The sequence below is a fragment of the Panulirus ornatus genome, chromosome 35 (genome assembly GCF_036320965.1).
Source record: "Panulirus ornatus isolate Po-2019 chromosome 35, ASM3632096v1, whole genome shotgun sequence".
NCBI classification, from domain to species: Eukaryota; Metazoa; Arthropoda; class Malacostraca; order Decapoda; family Palinuridae; genus Panulirus; species Panulirus ornatus.
In genome coordinates, this window is record NC_092258.1 from 859,547 (window position 1) to 887,122 (window position 27,576).

The window sequence follows — 27,576 nt, forward strand, 5'->3', positions numbered from 1 at the left end:
GTCTGTTGTCTGTATGGAGGTGTTTAGCGCACTTAACAGCCTCATTATCCCCCCCCCCCCTCTCCCTTTTAAGCGTGTGTGAAGCGACCCCCGTTGCTATATGTCTCTAGTGAGACATAAAAAGAGTATTAGATGTGAGATAAAGAAACGATAGTGAAAAATGTGAGACAAAGAAACGGTAGTGATGATATTTCTCTGTAGCAACCGCTCTGTGTCTGAAGTTGTCAGGCATGCTCTTCCCTTACTGTAGTAGACGCTGCCAGCACTGTCAGCATTTTTTTTTCTTTTATCTGAGCAAATTCATCGGTGCTTTGGACGCTCAGGAATCGTATTGTCCAAAAAGAAAGAATCTTCACAAGGATGCCCTCCTCCCCTTGGACGGACCTGTCGCCTTGCAGTGTAGGAAAAGTTGCACGGGAGGGGAGAGAAGGAAAATGTATGCACATGAAGACATTACCTGAAGGGCCTGACCCCAGTGTTCCCAGTGGTGTGATATGAACCTCTCCAGCAACTTCGTTGTCATACAAGATCACCATATCAATATGAATACTATGATTATCTTAGTTATTCTTTTCATGCAGACGAACATGAAGATATAGGCAATGAAAAAATAAAATAATAGAAAAGAGAGAGAAAGTAATCTCCAGCTGATCAGCAAAGAATCGTATTGTTTTTCGTATTGGTCAGGCAAGATTTTTTACAGTGTGATCATTTCTGGTTGAGAAGAAGACTAGATTATTCAGTTAATACAGAATACTTATGACTGAATTTCAGCTGTAACTTACAGATAAGCTTAATGAAAAAATTCACTCTTAGGACTGGGATGCATTACTGGCCATACGATCACCTTGTTGACTAGAATGAAGATTAATGTATCTATGGAGGCAAGTTGTCGAGGGCCCGTAAAAATTATTTGATAGTGGAAAGAAAAACATATGAATAATGATCCTCATGATGGATAAGAAATGATTCCTCATGTATCCTACGTTTATCCATGGCAAGATAAACGTTAGGTCAACGATCCTATCATGAATAGATTCAACTCGCTGAAAGTGAATAGTTTGATTCCCGCGTTGTTACCCAACTGCATGTCATGTTTTGCTCCTCAAGAACGCCTCTCATGCGGATGTTATACCGTCGTATATCCGAAGTTGGTTGGGTTATTGGGGTTATTTCTTTCAAGATAATCAACACGACGTTATGATGCAACTAACTCTAGGATAAACACACGCATTACTTTTATTCTGACTACACCAGCCATCTATGAACTGAAAAATAAGCTAGCCCTTCTTCTGATTTCGGCCCCCTAGATGGTGGTGTGCCTCTTCTGTGTCACAAGCATTTGTCCAGGACTGCTCCGAGTGATTCTATCATCTTTCTTTATAAGGCAATGTTTCTCAACTTGATGAGTGGAATGGATGGATGATATGATATGAGTTTTGGCATCCTGTCTGTTTCCTTGTAAGAGCGAAGCGTTGACGTTCTGAGGGAATGTTTGGTTGGGGAGGAGACTGCCACCAGACGACCTGTAAGAAAACGGAGGGAAAAGCAATTCAAAGATATTGTAGTCACTATTTCTCATCATAGTGATCGCATCTGGACGAGTCAGTGTCACTTGTTCTGGAGGTATTTTTGCTTATAAAGTAAAAATGAACACACGAAAGTCTTCTTCATTTATAATTATCTTGGATTTTCATAATATCATACAAGTTTATTTATATTTTCAGCATCTTTAACACAAGCAAAAAAATCAGACGCATTTTGCCGTTAGAAAACAAGCTGTTTCAAGTGTTGTGAAGGTGTAAGCTGTTGACAATGATATTATTATGATGTGAAAATGAATATTTATGAAATCAAAATGTCTGAAGAAATGCACATGAATAAAAGCTTTTTCGAATTCTCCGGTCTTGTGAAATGTTTAGCAAGTTAGAAGTGTGTGACGACCTGAAGGAAAAGAAAAGGTAGCCCACGGTTGATGTAGAAGGACCGGAAGAAGCTGGGATAGTTTTGTCCGGACAACCGCTGTTCACTGTCACACTTTGGATGGAAATTTGTGTCAAATATCGATTCTGTTTGAGATGCAAAGTGAACGGTAATTGTAGTTCTCTCATTTGTAAGGAAAATGAAGATCACTTTCGTAAAAGCTACATAAGCTGAGAATGTATGAGCTCAGGTTGATAGACCTGACCCACTTCCTCCCTCAAGGTATGGAGGTACATGTATACAAAACCTATAAGTTCCTCATCTTCTTGTTGGAAGATCGTAAAAGATATGTCGCCTGGTTCATGCTTATCTCCTCACCTTCCATTTCTTCATCACTTCCATTATTAATTAAGAAACATTTGATATCTATACTGTCATCATTGTTACATTTATATGAAATTATTGTTTTTTTTATCTTACTAGCATATTACTGATTGATTTCAGTTTATTTTTATTTGGAAATGAATAACTCACTTTATGTTTACTTTTAGAGTCTCTTCATTATCAGCTGTGCACTACTTCCACAATCTCTCTCTCTCTCTCTCTCTCTCTCTCTCTCTCTCTCTCTCTCTCTCTCTCTCTCTCTCTCTCTCTCTCTCTCTCTCTCTCTCTCTCTCTCTCTCTCTCTCTCGTCTGAGTCTCAGCCGTCATGTGCTCTACGGATCTGCCTGCCCCTGACCAACAGTGCTCTGTAACACCCATCTTGAGTTCCCATTTTTTTTCCAACCATCAGTATGGTGTTTGCGTTACATTTTCTTGTCATTATTTTTTTTTTTTTTTAGAGAGAGAGAGAGATTGTGGCTTGTTTTATTATTTGTATGCATTGTTCTTCCATTTATTTTCCCGTATTTAGTTTTTTGTTTGTTCTTTACAGTCCTTTGGCTCGGGAGAGGGCAGAAGTGATATTAGCATTACGGATGATTTTCTGGTGAGTATGGTGTGGCCTAGCTAGAGCTTGGCTGTTATAGTCCACCCTTCACCTCAACCACTAACCCATTCTCAGCCGTGTGGCTTTAGCTGGGAACTGCACCAACACCTTCCGTCCGTCCAACCAAGATGTTATCTCACACCCACTGACCTAGTTAATAGTCGCATGATCTTGTTGCTAACAATGACTCAGTGAGATTCACTTTCGTTCTTAATGAAAGATGATAAATCATCCATAAAGACTATGATATTACAGGGTAAGTCGTGTCTAGAAATTCATTCATACAGCCATAAAGACCAAGTAGAGAAACCGAGTAGTTTACCATGGGTCATTCCATATTTGAGGGTGAAATCTCACTTTATGTAAATAAGCTATGAATTTCCTTGCATGATCTGACGAAGGACGGCAAAAGTAGATCATGTTAAATGTCTTCAGGTGTTCCAACAGCCGTGAAGATTGTCAATAGGTTTCCATCTAATAAACCCTGTCAACTAACAAAGTCCTTCATCCCTTGATAACAGCTAAATATGTGGTTATAAATATAAACAAGTACATATTTAAGATGATAATGAATATATATATAATTGTACACGTGAGTTTAAATATAAGCACTTGGCGTAGGCCACAGTGTGTGTTTGTGTGTGCATACATACATAGGTGTAAAGACATGATACACATATACAACAATAAGAAGAGGCAACACGAGTGTGAAACTCTGCCCGTAAAACACAAACAGTATTAACAAGCTCATTAACACGAAAAAAATACTAGGGAAAAGACAGTTTGTGTATAGCTTTATGGGACGGAGACGAGCGAGGACGTATGATAAGGTTGGCAGAGGCCTTACGGATAGTGCTATAAATATATGGAAAATTACTAAATGTAATAAGAAGCTTTAACTAAGGTGAGGGCGTGTGTGCGATTAGAAAGGGAAGAGGGTGAGTAGTTCCCATAAAGATGAGTTTGATTGAGTGAAGTGTGACATCACAGTCTTCTTTTTTTTTACTTAATCTGTTTATAGATGTGAGAGGTAAATGCAAGGGTCTTCGAACACTGGGTATGGTATGCTAGGGGTAGGGGGAATGGAATGGGAGTCAGTTGCTGTTTTCAAGTGACTTGTCTTTGGTGGCAGACCCCAAAGAGAAATTACAGAAGTTAGTGAAAGAATTTGGAAGACAGTTCAAAAGGAGAAATTTGAAAGTATTTGTGGACAATAGCAAGAATATGAGGTACAGCAGGACGATGAAACATGGTGTTTTGAGTTTTAGTTTAGAGAGTGACAACCTGGAGGGAGTGTGAGTGCTTTAGGGACCTGGGAGTAGACGTGGCTGTGGATGGAGCTATGGGGATTAAAGTGAATTAGACCAGAGGCTAAGGTTATAGATGCATTACCATGTGTGGAAGGAGAGATCACTGTTAGGAGAAAAGTTGGGTTTGTTTGAAGTTATAATTTAGTCCCGACAGTGTTGTATGGATGTGAATATGGGGCCTTGAATAAAAAAGATGGACATTTTGCAAATTAGCTTTTTGTGGATTATGCATGATTTGAGTGAGTTCACCATCTGAAAATGACAGTCTAAGAGAGATGTATGGCAGTAAGTGCAATCTGATTGAGAAAGCTGACCAGGGCGTTTTGATATAGTTCAGACACCCAGAAAGGATGAGAAAAAAAAAGAAAGACTTACTATAAGAGGATCTACATGTGAGAAGTAGAGGGAGCATGGGGTAGGGGACTGCTTAGAGTTAGATGGATGGTTGGAGTGACAGACTATGAGGTATCGGGATTTGATCATTCAGGTGGAAGAAACGCGTAATAGAAATACTATGAATTGGATCGGTGTGTTGGGAAGCAGGGAATGTGAAATGGTCAACGTAAACCATAAACCACAGAATTGTCTGTGGGGACTGGCTATGGAGGATACCTCTTGTTGGAGTGCATTACATGAAAAGGGCTGCTGGAGTGATACTATGACAGCCTGTGCCCCAAGCCTCAAAAACACACATTGAATATCTATACGTATCTGTCTGTTTTTCTCCATATATATATATATATATATATATATATATATATATATATATATATATATATATATATATATATATATATATATATATATATATATTGGGCAGGTAGAGAGCATCAGATTGGGGAGGAGCAGTGCGTTTCAGAAGTGGTAGATGATGTGTGGATCAGGTGTTTCCTTTGAAGAATGTATGAGAAATACTTAGAAAAACAGATAGATTTGTTTGTGGCATTTATGGATATGGAGAAGGCATTTGGTAGGATTGATAGAGACGCTTTGTGGAAGATCTTAAGAGTATACAGTGTGGGAGGTTAGCTGCTGGAAGCAGTGAGAAGTTTTTATCAAAGGTGTAAGGCATGTGTACGAGGAGGAAGAGAAGAGAGTGATTGGTTCCATGTGAAAGTCGACCTGCGGCAGGGGTGTGTGATGTTGTTTATTTTGTTTATGGATGGGGTGGTTAGGGAGGTAAATGCAAGAGTTTCGAAGAGAAGGTTGAGTATGCAGTCTGTTGGGGACGAGAGGGCCTGAGAAGTGAGTCATTTGTTCGTCGATGGTAGAGCACTGGTGGTTGATTCGAGTGAGAAACTGCACAAGTTGGTGACTCAGTTTGGAAATTTGTGTGAAAGGAGAAAGTTCAGAGTGAATGTGAATAAGAGCAAGGTTATTAGATTCAACAAGGTTGAGGGACAAGTTAGTTGGGATGTGAGTTTGAATAGAGAAAAAATGGAGGAAGTTAAGTGTTTTAGATATCTCGGAGTGGCCTTAGCAGCGGATGAAACCATGGAAATGGAAGGGAGTCATAGGGTGTGGGAGGGGGAGAATATTCTGGGAGCGATGAAGAATGTGTGGAGAGAGAGACCGTTATCTCGGAGGGCGAAAATGCTACGGATAGTGTTGTACGAAGGAAAGTGGATATGTTGGAAATGAAATGTTTAAGAACACTATGTGGTGTGAGCTAGTTTGATCGAGTAAGTAATTAAATGGTTAGAGAAATGTGTGGTAATGATAAGAAAAGTGTGGTTGATAGAGCAGAAGAGGGTGTGTTGAAATGGTCTGGACATAAGGAGATAATAAATGAAGAGATGTTGACAAAGAGGGTATATGTGTCTGAGGTGGAGGGAACAAGAAGTGGGAGACCAAATTGGAGGTGAAAGGATGGAGTGAAAAAGATTTTGAGCGATCGGTTCCTGAACATGCAGGAAGGGTGGGTTAGAGGCTTGCAAGGAATAGAGTGAATTGGAACGATGTGGTATACCGGAGTTGACGTGCTGTCAATGGACTGAACCAGGGAATATGAAACGTTTGGGGTAAGGCCTGAAAAGGTCTGTGGGGCCTGGATGTGGCTAGGGAGTTGTGGTTTCGGTGCGTTACACATGACAGCTAGAAACTGAGGGTGAACGAATGTGGCCTTTTTTATCGTTTTCCTGGCGCTACCTTGCAGACGCATGGGGTGGCGATGATGTTTCGCAGGGCGGGTTGGCGTCGAGAATGGATGAAGGCAAGCGAGTATGAATATGGACATTTGTATATATGTGCATGGCTGTTTATGTGTATGTATATGTGCATATGTTTATATGTATATGTATATGTACGTGTATGGGAGTGTATGTATATATGTGTGTAAATGGGTGGGTGGGTCTTTCTTCGCCTGTTTCCAGGCGCTGACTCGCTGACGCGGGAAGCAGCGGTCAAGTATATATACATATATATATATATATATATATATATATATATATATATATATATATATATATATATATATATATATATGTATATATATATATATATATATATATATATATATATATATATATATATATATATATCCCTGGGGATAGGGGAGAAAGAATACTTCCCACGTATTCCCTGCGTGTCGTAGAAGGCGACTAAAAGGGAAGGGAGCGGGGGGCTGGAAATCCTCCCCTCTTGTTTTTTTGTGTTTTTTTTCCCAAAGAAGGAACAGAGAAGGGGGCCAGATGAGGATATTCCCTCAAAGGCCCAGTCCTCTGTTCTTAACACTACCTCGCTAACGCGGGAAATGGCGAATAGTATGAAAGAAAAAGAAAATATATATATATATATATATATATATATATATATATATATATATATATATATATATATATATATACACACACACACTTGGTCGGTGTTTTCCGCGCGAGCGAGGTAATGCTAGGAACTGAAGAAGAGAAGCTACATGTGCTCACATTCATTTTGCATCGCACATGACAGCTGGAAAATGGATATGTGAGGATGCGACCTTTCTTTGTCTGTTCCTGGCGCTACCTCTCTAACGCGGAACAGTTATCAAGTATGGAGAGAGAGAGAGAGAGAGAGAGAGAGAGAGAGAGAGAGAGAGAGAGAGAGAGAGAGAGAGAGAGAGAGAGACTTAGATAGAAATAGATAGATGAATAAGGAGACAGATAGACAGACATATAGATATAGATTCTTAATTGTGTGTTTTTGAGGCTCGGGGCACAGGCGGTCATAGTAACCCTCCAGCAGTCCTGAGCCATTAGGTCCAACAACAAAGTTCATGTGAAGACATCTTTCCTGGCTGTAGTGTCAGAGTCCTATGTATACCATGGATCTCTCTCTTGTTCAGTTCTCTTTCTCACTGTTTTCTGCTTCCTGCTGGTTTCCAACTTTTCCAGTTCTCCCATCGTTTTTCATTATTATCGCCACAGGTCATCTTCATTTAGAGTAATGCAAGAGAGCCTTCTCATCTCATTAGGCACGTACTTGATGAAGGGGAGATTCAACATCCACCTCACAGTACATAACATTATTAGCATAATCAGAAGGATTAAATGTTTTCAAACACACCCACACAAAATAGATACACCTGTATATGTCTGCGCCTGAAGAAAAATAAGCAAAAAGTTTAATCACTGTAATTGAATATCATGAGAGAGATTAATTAAAGTTCTGGTTTCGATTAAATCCTGACGTTTGCGTATATTGGTAATGAGTCGCTTCATCTTGCTTCTATTGGTAATGGTTCACTACATCTTGCCTCTATTGGCAAAGGGTCACTATATCTTGTCTCATGCTCTTATGGGTGATGATTAGTCTAACCCTTGCCTGACTATCCTGCCATGAGCAACACAAGCCCTGGCTACCGCCTCCCATATATCTACTTGCCTCCTGACATTGGTTCTTCCTTCCTCAGGCTGACATGGAGAATGACCTTGAGTCTCCACTGCCGCCCTTCGAAGGCTCAGGAGAAGCAGACATGGATGGCATGCCGCCGCCCCCTCCACTGCCGCCGTTGCCACCGCTTCCACCCCCGCCACCACCAGGTACATGTGAATGAAGTGTAACAGACGAAAGAAAATGTGAAGAGAGATAGAAAAAAAGGTGGTGGTTGCCTAAGAATGGGATGATGGTCTGAAATGCTAACGACAACAAACTAAAAGATTTATACTGTAAAACAATGAGATTCATTCAGTGCATTACATTGTTTATGACAAGATCATTTTGTATGATAGTAATTAACCAAACATTATTTCATCTTTGGAATGCCTCCAGGAAGGAGAAGACAAGGTAAAGATCCCCATTTCATATCTGCTGCCCCAAGGCTGGGTCCTGCTTCCTCTGTATGGGAGAGGATACAAGCTCTCTCTCTCTCTCTCTCTCTCTCTCTCTCTCTCTCTCTCTCTCTCTCTCTCTCTCTCTCTCTCTCTCTCTCTCTCTCTCTCTCTCTCTCTCATATATATATATATATATATATATATATATATATATATATATATATATATATATATATATATATATATATACATACATACATATTTTATTTATCTTTATTATACTTTGTCGTTGTCGCCCGTGTTCGCGAGGTAGCGCAAGTAAACAGACGAAAGAATGGCCCAACCCACCCACATACACATGTATATACATACACGCCCACATACGCACATATACATACCTATACATTTCAACGTATACATACATATACATACACAGACATATGCATATATACACATGTACATGTGCGTACTTACTGTCCTCATCCATTCTTGTCGCCACCCCGCCACACATGAAATAGCATCCCCCCTCCCCGCACGCGCGCGAAGTAGCGCAAGGAAAAGACAGCAAAGGCCACATTCGTTCACACTCACTCTCTAGCTGTCATGTGTAATGCACCGAAACTACAGCTCCCTTTCCAAATCTAGGCCTCACAAAACTTTCCATGGTTTACCCCAGACGCTTCACATGCCCTGGTTCAATCCACTGACAGCATGTCAACCCTGGTATACCACATCGTTCCCATTCATTCTATTCTTTGCACGCCTTTCACCCTTCTGCATGTTCACGTCCCAATCGCTCAAAATCTTTTTTACTCCATTCTTCCACCCCCAATTTGGTCTCCCACTTCTCCTTGTTACCTCCACCTCTGACACATATATCTTCTTTGTCAATATTTCTTTACTCATTCTCTCAATATGTCCAAACCATTTCAACACACCCGCTTCTGCTATCTCAACCACACTCTTTTTATTTCCACACATCTCTCTCACCCTTTCATTACTTACTCGATCAAACCACCTCACACTACATATTGTCCTCAAACATTTCATTTCCAACACATCCACCTTCTTCCGTACAACCCTATTTTCCCATGCCTCGTTGCCATATAACATTGTTGAAACTACTATTCCTTCAAACATACCCATTTTTGCTCTCCGAGATAACGTTCTCTCCTTCCACGCATTCTTCATTGCTCCTGGAATCTTCTCCCCCTCCCCCACCCTATGACTCGCTTCCACTTTCATGGTTCCATCTGCTGCTGAGTCTACTCCAAGATATCTAAGACACTTCTTCCTTCAATTTTTCTCCATTCAAACTCACATCCCAGTTAACCTGTCCTTCAACCCTACCGAACCTAATATCCTTGCTCTTATTCACATTTACTCTCACCTTTCTCCCCAAACTCAGTCACCAACTTCCGCAATTTCTCACCTGAATCAGCCACTAGAGCTATATCATCAGCAAACACCAAATGACTCACTTCCTATTCCCTCTCATCCCCAGCTTACTCTTTCATTTACCTCCCTAACCACCCCATCCATAAACAAATCAAACAACGATGGGGACATCATACACCCCTGCCACAGATTGACATTCACTGGGAACCAATCACTCTCCTCTCTTCCTACTCGTACACATGCCTTACATCCTTGGTTAAAACTTTTCACTGCTTCTAGCAATGTACCTCCCACACCATATACTCTTAAGACCTTCTACGAAGCATTTTTATCGACCCCATTGCATGCCATCTCCAGATCCATAAATGCTACAGACAAATCCATCTGTTTTTCTAGGTATTTCTCACACATTCTTCAGAGCAAACACGTGATCCATATATCCTTTACCACTTCTGACACCACACTGCTCTTCCCTAATCTGATGCTCTGTACAAGCCTTCACTCTCTCAATTAATATGTATATATATATATATATATATATATATATATATATATATATATATATATATATATATATATATATATATACATATTTTTTCTTTTTTTTTAATTTTCCAAAAGAAGGAACAGAGGGGGGCCAGGTGAGGATATTCCACAAAGGCCCAGTCCTCTGTTCTTAACGCTACCTCGCTAATGCGGGAAATGGCGGATAGTTTAAAAGAAAAAGAAAATATATATACGTATATATATCACGTCTTCATTAACTTCATTTCTTTTATACTGATGAATTTATCTTTCTTAGATTATGCCCAGTAGATCACAGTACCACATGATGCATAAACAGTCACATATCACCATACGAGTCCCAGACTATTTACTTATATCCTGAGCTTATAAAGTCAAATACAACATATTTCTAATAGGTTTGATCAAAGAGTGTAAAAATGGAATAATATCAAGGCTTCATTTGTTGCCGTTATATTTTTTGACATTCTGTTTCTTTCACAGGCTATCCCATACAGGGCCCCAAAGGAGAGAAGGGAGAGGCGGGGCCCAAGGTGAGTATCCTTTCCCACAGGATTCACAAGAACTAATAGAGAGCAAGTATGTCAAAATCAGGTTCTAGCTTTGGTCTGTTTGATCATGGTCTGGAGTTAACTTTGTTCACCAGATCACGATGTAGAGACCATCCTGACCTCCAGGTCATGGATAAGAGACCATCCTGGCTTCCCTCTAATAGTTTTGAGACTATCCTGACATCAAGACTGACGGATTAGAGCCGTCCTGCCCTCATGATCATGGCCTCTACATCACAATGTAGAAAGAATGCAGAGGCAGGACAGATTGGAAACAATGGGCTGTAGCTAAGAGATGGGCTGGGAGTGATGGCTTATAGGTGTATGGTTGTACAGGAAAAGTGGGAGATGTAATGGGTGACATTGCATGATAAGCAAGAACTAATAGGTTCAATCGTAGGATAAGATAGATATATAGACATTAGTGTTTCTGACTGTGACATATTCAGGGGTCACCAAGGGTCAAGTCTGCATAGGTTCAAATCCTGGTGAAAGCAGCCAGTCTGCTGTTAACCCAGCTGTTTATCCTCCCCTAGGGCCTGGTCATAAAAATGGAAAACTAGATTATTCTAGGATATATATATATATATATATATATATATATATATATATATATATATATATATCCCTGGGGATAGGGGAGAAAGTATACTTCCGACGCATTCCTCACGTGTCGTAGAAGGCGACTAAAGGGGACGGGAGCGGGGGGGATCAGAAACCCTCCTCTCCTTGCATCTTAACTTTCTAAAAGGGGAAACAGAAAAAGGAGTCTCGCGGGGAGTGCTCATCCTTCTCGAAGGCTCAGATTGGGGAGTCTAAATGTGTTTGGATGTAACCAAGATGAGAAAAAAGAAGAGATAGGTAGTATGTTTGAGGAAAGGAACCTAGATGTTTTGGCTCTAAGTGAAACGAAGCTCAAAGGTAAAGGGGACGAATGGTTTGGGAATGTTTTAGGAGTAAAGTCAGGGGTTGGTGAGAGGACAAGAGCGAGGGAAGGAGTAGCACTACTCCTGAAATAGGTGTAGTGGGATTATTTGGTAGAGTGTAAGAAAGTAAACTCTAGATTGATATGGTAAAACTGAGAGTGTATGGAGAGAGATGGGTGATTATTGGTGCATATGCACCTGGGCATGAGAAGAAAGATCATGAAAGCAAGTGTTTTGGGAGCAACTGAGTGAGTGTGTTAGTAGTTTTGATGCACGAGAACGGGTTATAGTGATGGGTGATTTGAATGCAAAGGTAAGTAACAAGGCAGTTAAAGGAATAATTGGTGTACATTGAGTGTTCCGTGTTGTAAATGGAAATGGTGAAGAGCTTGTAGATTTATGTGCTGAAAAAGGACTGGTGATTGGAAATACCTGGTTTAAAAGGAGAGACATACATAAGTATACGCATGTAAGTAGGAGAGATGGTCAGAGAGCGTTATTCGATTACGTGTTAATTGATAGGCGCGCGAAAGAGAGACTTTTGGATGTTAAAGTGCTGAGGGGTGCAACTGGAGGGATGTTTGATCATTATCTTGTGGAGGCGAAGTTGAATTTGTAGAGGTTTTCAGAAAAGAAGAGAGAATGTTGGAGTGAAGAGAGTGGTGAGAGTAAGTGAGCTTGGGAAGGAGACTTGTGTGAGGAAGTACCAGGAGAGACTGAGTGCAGAATGGAAAAAGGTAAGAGCAAAGGAAATAAGGGGAGTGGGGGAGGAATGGGATGTATTTAGGGAAGAGGTGATGGCTTGCGCAAAAGATACTTGTGGCATGAGAATCGTGGGAGGTGGGCAGATTAGAAAGGGTAGGGAGTGTTGGGATGAAGGAGTAAGATTATTAGTAAAAAAGAAGAAGAAAGAGGCATTTGGACGATTTTTGCAGGGAAATAGTGCAAATGACTGGGAGATGTATAAAAGAAAGAGGCAGGAGGTCAACAGAAAGATGCAAGAGGTGAAAAAGAGGGCAAATGAGAGTTGGGGTGAGAGAGTATCATTAAATTTTAGGGAGAGTAAAAAGATGTTTTGGAAGGAGGTAAATAAAGTGCGTAAGACAAGGGAACAAATGGGAACATCAGTGAAGGGGGGCTAATGGGGAGGTGATAACAGTTAGTGGTGATGTGAGAAGGAGATGGAGTGAGTATTTTGAAGGTTTGTTGAATGTGTTTGATGACAGAGTGGCAGATATAGGGTGTTCTGGTCAAGGTGCTGTGCGAGGTGAGAGGGTTAGGGAGAATGATTTGGTAAACAGAGAAGAGGTAGTAAAAGCTTTGCGGAAGATGAAAGCCGGCAAGGCAGCGGGTTTGGATGGTATTGCAGTGGAATTTATTAAAAAAATGGGGGTGACTGTGTTGTTGGCTGGTTGGTAAGGATATTTGATGTATGTATGACTCATGGTGAGGTGCCGAAGGTTTGGCAGAATGCATGCATAGTGCCTTTATACAAAGGTAAAGGGGATAAAGGTGAGTGCTCAAATTACAGAGGTATAAGTTTGTTGAGTATTGATTGAGAGGGAGAAAGCATGTACAGAGCATCAGATGTGGTAGAGGATGTGTGGATCGGGTGTCTGCTTTGGAGAATGTATGTGAGAAATACTTAGAAAAGCAAATGAATTTGTATATAACATTTATGGATCTGGAAAAGGCATATGATAGAGTTGATAGAGATGCTCTGTGGAAGGTATTAAAAATATATGATGTGGGAGGCAAGTTGATGGAAGCAGTGAAAAGTTTTTATCGAGGATGTAAGGCATGTGTACAAGTAGGAAGAGAGGAAAGTGATTGGTTCTCATTGAATGTCGGTTTGCGGCAGGGGTGCGTGATGTCTCCATGGTTGTTTAATTTGTTTATAGATGGGGTTGTTAGGGAAGTGGATGCAAGAGTTTTGGAGAGAGGGGCAAGTATGCAGTCTGTTGTGGATGAGAGTTTCGGAAGTGAGTCAGTTGTTGTTCGCTGATGATACAGCGCTAGTGGCTGATTCGGGTGAGAAACTGCAGAAGCTGGTGACTGAGTTTGGTAAAGTGTGTGAAAGAAGAAAGCTGAGAGTAGATGTGAATAAGAGCAAGGTTATTAGGTACAGTAGGGTTGAGGGACAAGTCAAATGGGAGGTTAGTCTGAATGGAGAAGAACTAGGGGAAGTGAAGTGTTTTAGATATCTGGGGGTGGATTTGGCAGCGGATGGAACCATGGAAGCGGAAGTGAGTCACAGGGTGGGGGAGGGGGCGAAAGCTCTGGGAGCGATGAAAAATGTGTGGAAGGTGAGAACGTTATCTTGGAAAGCAAAAATGGGTATGTTTGAAGGAATAGTGGTTCCAGCAATGTTATATGGTTGCGAGGCGTGGGCTATAGATAGAATTGTGCGGAGGGTGGATGTGTTGGAAATGAGATGTTTGAGGACAATATGTGGTGTGAGGTGGTTTGATCGAGTAAGTAATGAAAGGGTAAGAGAGATGTGTGATAATAAAAAGAGTGTGGTTGAGAGAGCAGAAGAGGGTGTTTTAAATGGTCTGGTCACATGGAGAGAATGAGTGAGGAAAGATTGACCAAGAGGATATATGTGTTGGAGGTGGAGGGAACGAGGAGAAGTGGGAGACCAAATTGGAGGTGGAAAGATGGAGTGAAAAAGATTTTGAGTGATCGGGGCCTGAACATGCAGGAGGGTGAAAGGCGTGCAAGGAATAGAGTGAATTGGAACGATGTGGTATACCGGGGTCGACGTGCTGTCAATGGATTGAACCAGGGCATGTGAAGCGTCTGGGGTAAACCATGGAAAGTTCTGTGGGGCCTGGATGTGGAAAGGGAGCTGTGGTTTCGGTGCATTATTACATGACAGCTAGAGACTGAGTGTGAACGAATGGGGCCTTTGTTGTCTTTTCCTAGCGCTACCTCGCACACATGAAGGGGGAGGGGGTTGTTATTCCATGTGTGGCGAGGTGGCGATGGGTATGAATAAAGGCAGACAGTATGAATTATGTACATGTGTATATATGTATATGTCTGTGTGTGTATATGTATGTATACATTGAGATGTATAGGTATGTATATTTGCGTGTGTGGACGTGTATGTATGTACATGCGTATGTGGGTGGGTTGGGCCATTCTTTCGTCTGTTTCCTTGCGCTACCTCGCAAGCGCGGGAGACAGCGACAAAGCAAAAATAAATAGATAATATATATATATATATATATATATATATATATATATATATATAGAGAGAGAGAGAGAGAGAGAGAGAGAGAGAGAGAGAGAGAGAGAGCAGTAATGATTAGGGAATTTGTTTGCCCGTGCTGTCTCAACTAATACAGAAAAGAAAAGAAAAAGACATGCAAACAATAAAGATGAGTTGGTAATGTTGGAAGGGAGAAGGGACGTGCTCCCTTATCTCCTTGGTGGTGTAAGGGATGCTAAAGACACTAGAGGTCATAGATTGACTTAAGTGCACCACTGATTTTACAGTAAGGAAGAATATCTGTGAATGGTAAATGGGATACATGAATTTGATTGCAGGATGCATCAGCGTAATAGTGGTCATAGAGTGTGATTGGTATGATAGTGGTCACAGACTAGAGGTAGGTGTAAAGGTGGTCACAGAATGTGGGTTAGTATACAAATGGTGACAAAGCAATGCTGGTACCTCAGCTTTCATAATGAGTTTGATACATATCATTTGTAGAGATCTGTGGATTTATTGTTTTGGATGTTTGGTTCAGTAGCTTAGGATTCCGGTCATCATAGAAAAGAAGAATACTTCAAACTTCATCTTAGGAAAGAAGAATGTTTCAAACTGCATTGTAAGTTGTCTGTTCTTGATAATGAAAAAACTTAAAAAGAGAGCCTACTTATTCAAAAGATTTTTTATATGATATTATCTGTGCTTTATTTGTTTATGCAGGGTCCTCCAGGAGAGTCAGTAGCAGGGCCGCCTGGTCCCCCAGGCCCTCCAGGACCCCCAGGGTCAGGCCTCAGCTTAGATATGCCTGATTTTGGTTCAGGTGACGGCGAGGACCTCATTGTAAGTGATAGCTGTTACTTTGTGTTGGAGAAGTGTTGAGGGATAAACCTTCCTATTTAGATATTGTACTACCCACTGTCTAGATTCATCTCATCATAACCTTCTTTGTACTATATTTTGTTGCATCTAACCAATAAACAAAGTTGGGATTTTTTTTATTTGTATATAGATATATTTTCTGTCTCGCAGCCAGTGGAGTTTGGAATTGGTCAGCGAGGACCTCCTGGCCCCAAGGGTGAGTGTTCATGCAATGTGAGCACTTTGGTGGCCACAGTATTGGCCCGCCTACCCAAGGGCATGCCAGGCCCTGAGGGCCCTCCAGGACGAGATGGGGTGTCGGGTACCCCAGGAACCCCAGGGCGGCCTGGGCCCCCAGGGGAACGAGGACCTCCAGGACCTCCAGGCATGAAGGGAGACAGAGGAGATCCTGGCACTCCAGGTGAGTGGCTCTTACTTAGCCCTTGTGTCCTCTTGTTGGTGTATGATTGCTACTTGGTCCAGAATGCAGTTTTTGTATACTATGAACTTGGGTTCAATCTGCAGCACAGTGTTGAATTCTCAGTACACATAGTTCCATTGTGAATTAAATGTAGCATCATAGTCATCATGTATTCATGTTTATACTCAAGGAAAAGTAAAGGATTAACCAAAGACTCTAGTTTTGTATTTTATTGTTGTATGTTATCACATGTATCTCCTTGACACAAAACTGTTTTTTATCTTTAATAACTATATATTACATTACTTCTTGAGACCCATAATAACTTTGTATCATCTTATGTCTTAGGACCTAGAAAAGCATTTCATAACACAATGAATAAAACACAATAAATAAAATGAGCGTAGGTGAATTATGACACTTTTTGTATCCCCATGCCCAGGGCCAGAAGGACTGCAGGGCCCCAAGGGTGAGTCAGGTGTGGATGGAGCTCCAGGACTTCCTGGCGAGCGGGGTCCCCAGGGACCACAGGGGCCTCCTGGCTGGGGCAATGCTGGCATTGATGTAAGGCACTAATAAAAACTCTCTCTCTCTCTCTCTCTCTCTCTCTCTCTCTCTCTCTCTCTCTCTATATATATATATATATATATATATATATATATATATATATATATATATATATATATATGGCTATTTAATTTGTTTATGGATGGGGTTGTTAGGGAGGTGAATGCAAGAGTTCTGGAGAGAGGGTTAAGTATGCAGTCTGTTGTGGATGAGAGAGCTTGGGAAGTGAGTCAGTTGTTTTTCCCTGGTGATACAGCGCTGGTGGCTGATTCGGGTGAGAAACTGCAGAAGCTGGTGACTAAGTTTGGTAAAGTGGGTGAAAGAAGAAAGTTGAGAGTAAATGTGAATAAGAGCAAGATTATTAGGTACAGTAGGGTTGAGGAACAAGTCATTTGGGAGGTACGTTTGAATGGAGAAAAACTGGAGGAAGTGCAGTGTTTTAGATATCTGGGAGTGGAATATATATATATATATATATATATATATATATGTACATATACGTTTGGTAAAGTGGGTGAAAGAAGAAAGCTGAGAGTAAATGTGAATAAGAGCAAGGTTATTAGGTACAGTAGGGTTGAGGGTCAAGTCAATTGGGAGGTAAGTTTGAATGGAGAAAAACTGGAGGAAGTGAAGTGTTTTAGATATCTGGGAGTGGATTTGGCAGTGGATGGAACCATGAAAGCAGAAGTGAATCATAGGGTGGGGGAGGGGTCGAAAATTCTGGGAGCCTTGAAGAATGTTTGGAAGTCGTGAACATTATCTCAGAAAGCAAAAATGGCTATGTTTGAAGGAATAGTGGTTCCAACAGTGTTGTATGGTTGCGAGGTGTGGGCTATGGATAGAGTTGTGCGCAGGAGGGTGGATGTGCTGGAAATGAGATGTTTGAGGACAATATGTGGTGTAAGGTGGTTTGATCGAGTAAGTAATAATAGGGTAAGAGAGATGTGTGGTAATGAATAGAGTGTGGTTGAGAGAGCAGAAGAGGGTGTTTTGAAATGGTTTGGTCACATGGAGAGAATGAGTGAGGAAAGATTGACCAAGAAGATATATATGTGTCAGAGGTGGAGGGAAAGAAGAGAAGTGGGAGACCGAATTGATGGTGGAAAGATGGAGTGAAAAAGATTTTGAGTGATCGGGGCCTGAACATGCAGGAGGGTCAAAGGCGTACGAGGAATAGAGTGAATTGGAACGATATGGTCTATCTCTGGCGTAAACCATGGAAAGTTCTGTGGGGCCTGGATGTGGAAAGGGAGCTGTGGTTTCGGTGCATTATTGCATGACAGCTAGAGACTGAGTGTGAACGAATGGGGCCTTTGTTGTCTTTTCCTAGCACTACCTCGCACACATGAGGGGGGAGGGTGTTGTTATTCCATGTGTGGCAGGGTGGCGATGGGAATGAATAAAGGCAGACAGTATGAATTATGTACATGGGTATATATGTATATGTTTATGTGTATATATATGTATACATTGAGATGTATAGGTATGTATATGTGCTGTGTGTGGACGTGTATGTATGTACATGTGTATGTGGGTGGGTTGGGCCATTCTTTCATCTGTTTCTTTGCGCTACCTCGCTAATGCGGGAGACAGCGACAAAGCAAAATAAATGAATAAATAGATATACATTATTTTATTTATTTTATTTTTTTTGCTTTGTCGCTGTCTCCCGCGTTTGCGAGGTAGCGCAAGGAAACAGACGAAAGAAATGGCCCAACCCACCCCCATACACAATGTATACACACACACACATGTCCACACACGCAAATATACATACCTATACATCTCAATGTACACATATATGTACATACACAGACACATACATATATACCCATGCACACAATTCACACTGTCTGCCCCAATCACTCCCATCGCCCCCTCGCCACACATGGAATACCATCCCCCTCCCCCCTCATGTGTGCGAGGTAGCACTAGGAAAAGACAACAAAGGCCCCATTCGTTCACACTCAGTCTCTAGCTGCCACGCAATAATGCCCGAAACCACAGCTCCCTTTCCACATCCAGGCCCCACACAACTTTCCATGGTTTACCCCAGACGCTTCACATGCCCTGATTCAATCCACTGACAGCATGTCAACCCCAGTATACCACATCGATCCAATTCACTCTATTCCTTGCCCTCCTTTCACCCTCCTAAATGTTCAGGCCCCGATCACACAAAATCTTTTTCACTCCATCTTTCCACCTCCAATTTGGTCTCCCACTTCTCCTCGTTCCCTCCACCTCCGACACATATATCATCTTGGTCAATCTTTCCTCACTCATTCTCTCCATGTGCCCAAACCATTTCAAAAACACCCTCTTCTGCTCTCTCAACCACGCTCTTTTTATTTCCACACATCTCTCTTACCCTTACCCTACTTACTCGATCAAACCACCTCACACCACACATTGTCCTCAAACATCTCATTTCCAGCACATCCGCCTTCCTGCGCACAACTCTATCCATAGCCCACGCCTCACAACCATACAACATTGTTGGAACCACTATTCCTTCAAACATACCCATTTTTGCTTTCCGAGATAATGTTCTCGACTTCCACACATTCTTCAAGGCTCCCAGGATTTTCGCCCCCTCCCCCACCCTATGATTCACTTCCGCTTCCATGGTTCCATCCGCTGCCAGATCCACTCCCAGATAACTAAAACACTTTACTTCCTCCAGTTTTTCTCCATTCAAACTAACCTCCCAATTGACTTGACCCTCAACCCTATTGTACCTAATAACCTTGCTCTTATTCACATTTACTCTTAACTTTCTTCTTTCACACACTTTACCAAACTTAGTCACCAGCTTCTGCAGTTTCTCACATGAATCAGCCACCAGCGCTGTATCATCAGCGAACAACAACTGACTCACTTCCCAAGCTCTCTCATCCACAGTAGACTTCATACTTGCCCCTCTTTCCAAAACTCTTGCATTCACCTTCCTAACAACCCCATCCATAAACAAATTAAACAACCATGGAGACATCACACACCCCTGCCGCAAACCTGCATTCACTGAGAACCAATCACTTTCCTCTCTTCCTACACGTACACATGCCTTAGATCCTCGATAAAAACTTTTCACTGGATGTAAGCATGTGTACGTGTAGGAAGAGAGGAAAGTGATTGGTTCTCAGTGAATGTAGGTTTGCGGCAGGGGTGTGTAATGTCTCCATGGTTGTTTAATTTGTTTATGGATGGGGTTGTTAGGGAGGTGAATGCAAGAGTTTTGGAAAGAGGGGCAAGTATGAAGTCTGTTGGGGATGAGAGAGCTTGGGAAGTGAGTCAGTTGTTGTTCGCTGATGATACAGCGCTGGTGGCTGATTCATGTGAGAAACTGCAGAAACTGGTGACTGAGTTTGGTAAAGTGTGTGAAAGAAGAAAGTTAAGAGTAAATGTGAATAAGAGCAAGGTTATTAGGTACAGTAGGGTTGAGGGTCAAGTCAATTGGGAGGTGAGTTTGAATGGTGAGAGGCTGGAGGAAGTGAAGTGTTTTAGATATCTGGGAGTGGATCTGTCAGCGGATGGAACCATGGAAGCGGAAGTGGATCATAGGGTGGGGGAGGGGGCGAAAATTTTGGGAGCCTTGAAAAATGTGTGGAAGTCGAGAACATTATCCCGGAAAGCAAAAATGGGTATGTTTGAAGGAATAGTGGTTCCAACAATGTTGTATGGTTGCGAGGCGTGGGCTATGGATAGAGTTGTGCGCAGGAGGATGGATGTGCTGGAAATGAGATGTTTGAGGACAATGTGTGGTGTGAGGTGGTTTGATCGAGTAAGTAACATAAGGGTAAGAGAGATGTGTGGAAATAAAAAGAGCGTGGTTGAGAGAGCAGAAGAGGGTGTTTTGAAATGGTTTGGGCACATGGAGAGAATGAGTGAGGAAAGATTGACCAAGAGGATATATGTGTCGGAGGTGGAGGGAACGAGGAGAAGAGGGAGACCAAATTGGAGGTGGAAAGATGGAGTGAAAAGGATTTTGTGTGATCGGGGCCTGAACATGCAGGAGGGTGAAAGGAGGGCAAGGAATAGAGTGAATTGGAGCGAAGTGGTATACCGGGGTTGACGTGCTGTCAGTGGATTGAATCAAGGCATGTGAAGCGTCTGTGGTAAACCATGGAAAGCTGTGTAGGTATGTATATTTGCGTGTGTGGACGTATGTATATACATGTGTATGGGGGTGGGTTGGGCCATTTCTTTCATCTGTTTCCTTGCGCTACCTCGCAAACGCGGGAGACAGCGACAAAGTATTAAAAAAAAAAAAAAAAAAAAAATGTTGGGGATGAGAGAGCTTGGGAAGTGAGTCAGTTGTTGTTCGCTGATGATACAGCGCTGGTGGCGGATTCATGTGAGAAACTGCAGAAGCTGGTGACGGAGTTTGGTAAAGTGTGTGGAAGAAGAAAGTTAAGAGTAAATGTGAATAAGAGCAAGGTTATTAGGTACAGTAGGGCTGAGGGTCAAGTCAATTGGGAGGTGAGTTTGAATGGTGAAAAACTGGAGGAAGTGAAGTGTTTTAGATATCTGGGAGTGGATCTGTCAGCGGATGGAACCATGGAAGCGGAAGTGGATCATAGGGTGGGGGAGGGGGCGAAAATTTTGGGAGCCTTGAAAAATGTGTGGAAGTCGAGAACATTATCCCGGAAAGCAAAAATGGGTATGTTTGAAGGAATAGTAGTTCCAACAATGTTGTATGGTTGCGAGGCGTGGGCTATGGATAGAGTTGTGCGCAGGAGGATGGATGTGCTGGAAATGAGATGTTTGAGGACAATGTGTGGTGTGAGGTGGTTTGATCGAGTAAGTAACGTAAGGGTAAGAGAGATGTGCGGAAATAAAAAGAGCGTGGTTGAGAGAGCAGAAGAGAGTGTTTTAAAATGGTTTGGGCACATGGAGAGAATGAGTGAGGAAAGATTGACCAAGAGGATATATGTGTCGGAGGTGGAGGGAACGAGGAGAAGAGGGAGACCAAATTGGAGGTGGAAAGATGGAGTGAAAAAGATTTTGTGTGATCGGGGCCTGAACATGCAGGAGAGTGAAAGGAGGGCAAGGAATAGAGTGAATTGGAGCGATGTGGTATACAGGGGTTGACGTGCTGTCAGTGGATTGAATCAAGGCATGTGAAGCGTCCGGGGTGAACCATGGAAAGCTGTGTAGGTATGTATATTTGTGTGTGTGGACGTGTGTATGTACATGTGTATGGGGGGGGTTGGGCCATTTCTTTCGTCTGTTTCCTTGCGCTACCTCGCAATACGCGGGAGACAGCGACAAAGTATAAAAAAAAAAAAAAAAAAAAAAAAACAGCTGTTTGGGTTTTTATTTTCCCAGAGTAGTGCAGATTGATGATCCCAGCACCACAAGTTATGTCACAGAAATGTTTGCTACCAGTCTTTCTCAGATTTCATCAACATTTTATTAGTGTTTCATTAACCTTTGAAGCTCATAAGTTTAGTTGCATGTTAGTATCAGAAATCTCATTCAACATTTCATGGATCACTAGACAAGAATTCCCTTTACATTAACTCATATATTCTTAATTTAATGATGAGATTCACTGGAAGTGGAAGAATTAACAAACCTATTGTATCATTCATGCAGCCTATGTGGAAGCCCCGCACTATGTTCAAGGTAACATATTTTGTGGTTTACCCATACTGTAGATGATTAATCACTTCATCTCTGTATTTAGTGCACCACCATCAGTAATCACCATGGCGCTACAAAACCTCCCTAGTACAGCCACTAAGTTTGCATGATATATGACACTTTTTCATGCTTATACTACTCTCAAAAGTGTACTCCACAATTAAGTTCCTCCGTCATATTATTGGTCTCTCTTGTCTTCCTTCACATTTCTCAGACACACTGTCATAGTCATCTCACACCATCAGTCCTCTCCATATGTCTGCACCACCTAAGGACTCCTCCATTCGTAGCTTTCAGTAACAATCCATTTCAGTGCTTTATCTTATTCTACCATGCTCTTCTATAACACATGATCTTACACCAGATCCTCATCCCAGATACCCTCTCCAAACCACAAGTACCCACTCTTAATCCAAGACACCGACTTCTAACTTCAGATATCCAATCCCAATGTCATTTTCCACTCCTGTCCCTAAATATTCACTTCTAACCCCAGGATATCCACTTTTCACCTCAGAATTTTAATCTCCACAATGTGTACAATTTTTTAATCATGCTATTGGTAAGTAAGGTTTAACCTCCTGACACCAAGTTTGGCTGAACTAAACCTGACAAACTCTGCTATATCAGCAAACACTTATCATGATTATAGCATATCTCAGGTTCCTCATCTTGCCTACCTTTGTCTACCCCTCTCCATATTTCTCATCACCTCCATCTTTACAAGGAATACTTATCCAATTTCACATTTGAAATCCTACCTCTAGACCACCAACAACACTTTCCTATCTTCACAGTTCTTGTTTGCTTCTGTCTACACCTAGTCATGAGCTATATCATAACTGTTGGCGTTATGAAGGCAGTGTTTTCATTACATGCATATGTGATACTGTGTGTACAATTATTTCAGAATCATGACCATTTTTCTGTCATTCCACTGGAAGGTTTGGAATTGTATTGCCACAAATTGTGTATAAATTCTACTTGTGAATTATTATCATATTTCTTTCATTCAAATTCCTAAAATGTGTTCAGTTTTGGCTTGAGTATCTCAGGTACCATATTACATGAATGTAAGGATTTTTTCTAGCGTTGCACTAGCATGACTTCAGGACCATAGCAGTACTTTTCATACCTCCTAACTTCCCTGAAGGAAATCATCTTTGCATGAAAAGTTGTGAATTATACTTTTAAATTATTGTATGTCCTCAGGTTGATGGTGGTTTAGCTGTGGCCCCAGCAAGACCTGGCACACCAGGAACCCCAGGGGACAAAGGAGAACAGGGTGTAACAGGACCCCGTGGTACACGTGGCTATCCTGGAGCCAAAGGAGAGAGAGGAAACAGTGGCAAGAAGGGAGAAAAAGGAGAACGGGTGAGATGCCTTCTAGTCATCTGGGTCTTCTTGCTTCTAGAACTATCCACTCTCACACCTGTGCTCTTTTTCATGGGCAAGAGTTATAGTATGCTGTAATCTCCTTATAATGGCTTCATTTTTTCACCAAGATGTTACAGATTTAACGAAGTGATATCCTGTGTCTGTATGGTCTGTCTTTACTGATGTTAACAACCCTCATACTGCAGTTTGTAAACCAAAATATGACATTACCAAATTATCTTTCCATACACATGTATATACATACACGTCCACATACGCAAATATACATACCCATACATCTCAATGTACACATATATATACACACACAGACATATACATATATGACATGTACATAATTCATACTGTCTGCCCTTTAATTTATTCCCATCGCCACCTACGCCATACATGGAATAACATCCCCCTCCCCCCTCATGTGTGCGAGGTAGCGCTAGGAAAAGACAACAAAGGCCCCATTCATTCACATTCAGTCTCTAGCTGTCATGTAATAATGCCCGAAACCACAGCTTCCTTTCCACATCCAGGCCCCACAGAACTTTCCATGGTTTACCCCAGACGCTTTACATGCCCTGATTCAATCCACTGACAGCATGTCAACCCCAGTATACCACATCGATCCAATTCACTCTATTCCTTGCCCTCCTTTCACCCTCCTAAATGTTCAGGCCCCGATCACACAAAATCTTTTTCACTCCATCTTTCCACCTCCAATTTGGTCTCCCACTTCTCCTTGTTCCCTCCACCTCCGACACATATATCATCTGGTCAATCTTTCCTCACTCATTCTCTCCATGTGCCCAAACCATTTCAAAAACACCCTCTTCTGCTCTCTCAACCACGCTCTTTTTATTTCCACACATCTCTCTTACCCTTACCCTACTTACCCGATCAAACCACCTCACACCACACATTGTCCTCAAACATCTCATTTCCAGCACATGCACCCTCCTGCGCACAACTCTATCCATAGCCCACGCCTCACAACCATACAACATTGTTGGAACCACTATTCCTTCAAACATACCCATTTTTGCTTTCCGAGATAATGTTCTCGACCTCCACACATTCTTCAAGGCTCCCAGGATTTTCGCCCCCTCCCCCACCCTATGATTCACTTCCGCTTCCATGGTTCCATCCGCTGCCAGATCCGCTCCCAGATAACTAAAACACTTTACTTCCTCCAGTTTTTCTCCATTCAAACTAACCTCCCAATTGACTTGACCCTCAACCCTATTGTACCTAATAACCTTGCTCTTATTCACATTTACTCTTAACTTTCTTCTTTCACACACTTTACCAAACTTAGTCACCAGCTTCTGCAGTTTCTCACATGAATCAGCCACCAGCGCTGTATCATCAGCGAACAACAACTGACTCACTTCCCAAGCTCTCTCATCCACAGTAGACTTCATACTTGCCCCTCTTTCCAAAACTCTTGCATTCACCTTCCTAACAACCCCATCCATAAACAAATTAAACAACCATGGAGACATCACACACCCCTGCCGCAAACCTGCATTCACTGAGAACCAATCACTTTCCTCTCTTCCTACACGTACACATGCCTTAGATCCTCGATAAAAACTTTTCACTGGATGTAAGGCATGTGTACGTGTAGGAAGAGAGGAAAGTGATTGGTTCTCAGTGAATGTAGGTTTGCGGCAGGGGTGTGTAATGTCTCCATGGTTGTTTAATTTGTTTATGGATGGGGTTGTTAGGGAGGTGAATGCAAGAGTTTTGGAAAGAGGGGCAAGTATGAAGTCTGTTGGGGATGAGAGAGCTTGGGAAGTGAGTCAGTTGTTGTTCGCTGATGATACAGCGCTGGTGGCTGATTCATGTGAGAAACTGCAGAAACTGGTGACTGAGTTTGGTAAAGTGTGTGAAAGAAGAAAGTTAAGAGTAAATGTGAATAAGAGCAAGGTTATTAGGTACAGTAGGGTTGAGGGTCAAGTCAATTGGGAGGTGAGTTTGAATGGTGAGAGGCTGGAGGAAGTGAAGTGTTTTAGATATCTGGGAGTGGATCTGTCAGCGGATGGAACCATGGAAGCGGAAGTGGATCATAGGGTGGGGGAGGGGGCGAAAATTTTGGGAGCCTTGAAAAATGTGTGGAAGTCGAGAACATTATCCCGGAAAGCAAAAATGGGTATGTTTGAAGGAATAGTGGTTCCAACAATGTTGTATGGTTGCGAGGCGTGGGCTATGGATAGAGTTGTGCGCAGGAGGATGGATGTGCTGGAAATGAGATGTTTGAGGACAATGTGTGGTGTGAGGTGGTTTGATCGAGTAAGTAACATAAGGGTAAGAGAGATGTGTGGAAATAAAAAGAGCGTGGTTGAGAGAGCAGAAGAGGGTGTTTTGAAATGGTTTGGGCACATGGAGAGAATGAGTGAGGAAAGATTGACCAAGAGGATATATGTGTCGGAGGTGGAGGGAACGAGGAGAAGAGGGAGACCAAATTGGAGGTGGAAAGATGGAGTGAAAAGGATTTTGTGTGATCGGGGCCTGAACATGCAGGAGGGTGAAAGGAGGGCAAGGAATAGAGTGAATTGGAGCGAAGTGGTATACCGGGGTTGACGTGCTGTCAGTGGATTGAATCAAGGCATGTGAAGCGTCTGTGGTAAACCATGGAAAGCTGTGTAGGTATGTATATTTGCGTGTGTGGACGTATGTATATACATGTGTATGGGGGTGGGTTGGGCCATTTCTTTCGTCTGTTTCCTTGCGCTACCTCGCAAACGCGGGAGACAGCGACAAAGTATTAAAAAAAAAAAAAAAAAAAAAAATGTTGGGGATGAGAGAGCTTGGGAAGTGAGTCAGTTGTTGTTCGCTGATGATACAGCGCTGGTGGCGGATTCATGTGAGAAACTGCAGAAGCTGGTGACGGAGTTTGGTAAAGTGTGTGAAGAAGAAAGTTAAGAGTAAATGTGAATAAGAGCAAGGTTATTAGGTACAGTAGGGTTGAGGGTCAAGTCAATTGGGAGGTGAGTTTGAATGGAGAAAAACTGGAGGAAGTGAAGTGTTTTAGATATCTGGGAGTGGATCTGGCAGCAAATGGAACCATGGAAGCGGAAGTGGATCATAGGGTGGGGGAGGGGGCGAAGATTCTGGGAGCCTTGAAGAATGTGTGGAAGTCGAGAACATTATCTCGGAAAGCAAAAATGGGTATGTTTGAAGGAATAGTGGTTCCAACAATGTTGTATGGTTGCGAGGCGTGGGCTATGGATAGAGTTGTGCGCAGGAGGATGGATGTGCTGGAAATGAGATGTTTGAAGACAATGTGTAGTGTGAGGTGGTTTGATCGAGTAAGTAACGTAAGGGTAAGAGAGATGTGTGGAAATAAAAAGAGCGTGGGTGAGAGAGCAGAAGAGGGTGTTTTGAAATGGTTTGGTCACATGGAGAGAATGAGTGAGGAAAGATTGACCAAGAGGATATATGTGTCGGAGGTGGAGGGAACGAGGAGAAGAGGGAGACCAAATTGGAGGTGGAAAGATGGAGTGAAAAAGATTTTGTGTGATCGGGGCCTGAACATGCAGGAGAGTGAAAGGAGGGCAAGGAATAGAGTGAATTGGAGCGATGTGGTATACAGGGGTTGACG

General features: G+C 42.1%; 1 protein-coding gene across 7 annotated transcripts in view; it reads left to right on the forward strand.

The window, feature by feature from the left end:
* Mp (collagen XV/XVIII-type protein multiplexin) overlaps positions 1 to 27,576 on the forward strand; it is a 326,713-nt gene that overhangs the window by 245,887 nt on the left and 53,250 nt on the right. For 6 of the 7 annotated variants that reach the window (XM_071682815.1, XM_071682811.1, XM_071682814.1 and 3 more), the window contains exons 7-12: positions 2,858 to 2,911; positions 8,111 to 8,240; positions 10,878 to 10,927; positions 15,812 to 15,931; positions 16,121 to 16,370; positions 16,813 to 16,934. In XM_071682815.1, coding sequence (XP_071538916.1) covers positions 2,858 to 2,911; positions 8,111 to 8,240; positions 10,878 to 10,927; positions 15,812 to 15,931; positions 16,121 to 16,370; positions 16,813 to 16,934 — 726 coding nt within the window. Of the gene's footprint in view, positions 1 to 2,857; positions 2,912 to 8,110; positions 8,241 to 10,877; positions 10,928 to 15,811; positions 15,932 to 16,120; positions 16,371 to 16,812; positions 16,935 to 23,798; positions 23,961 to 27,576 lie in introns of all 7 variants that reach the window. The other variant, XM_071682810.1, reaches the window with a different exon arrangement.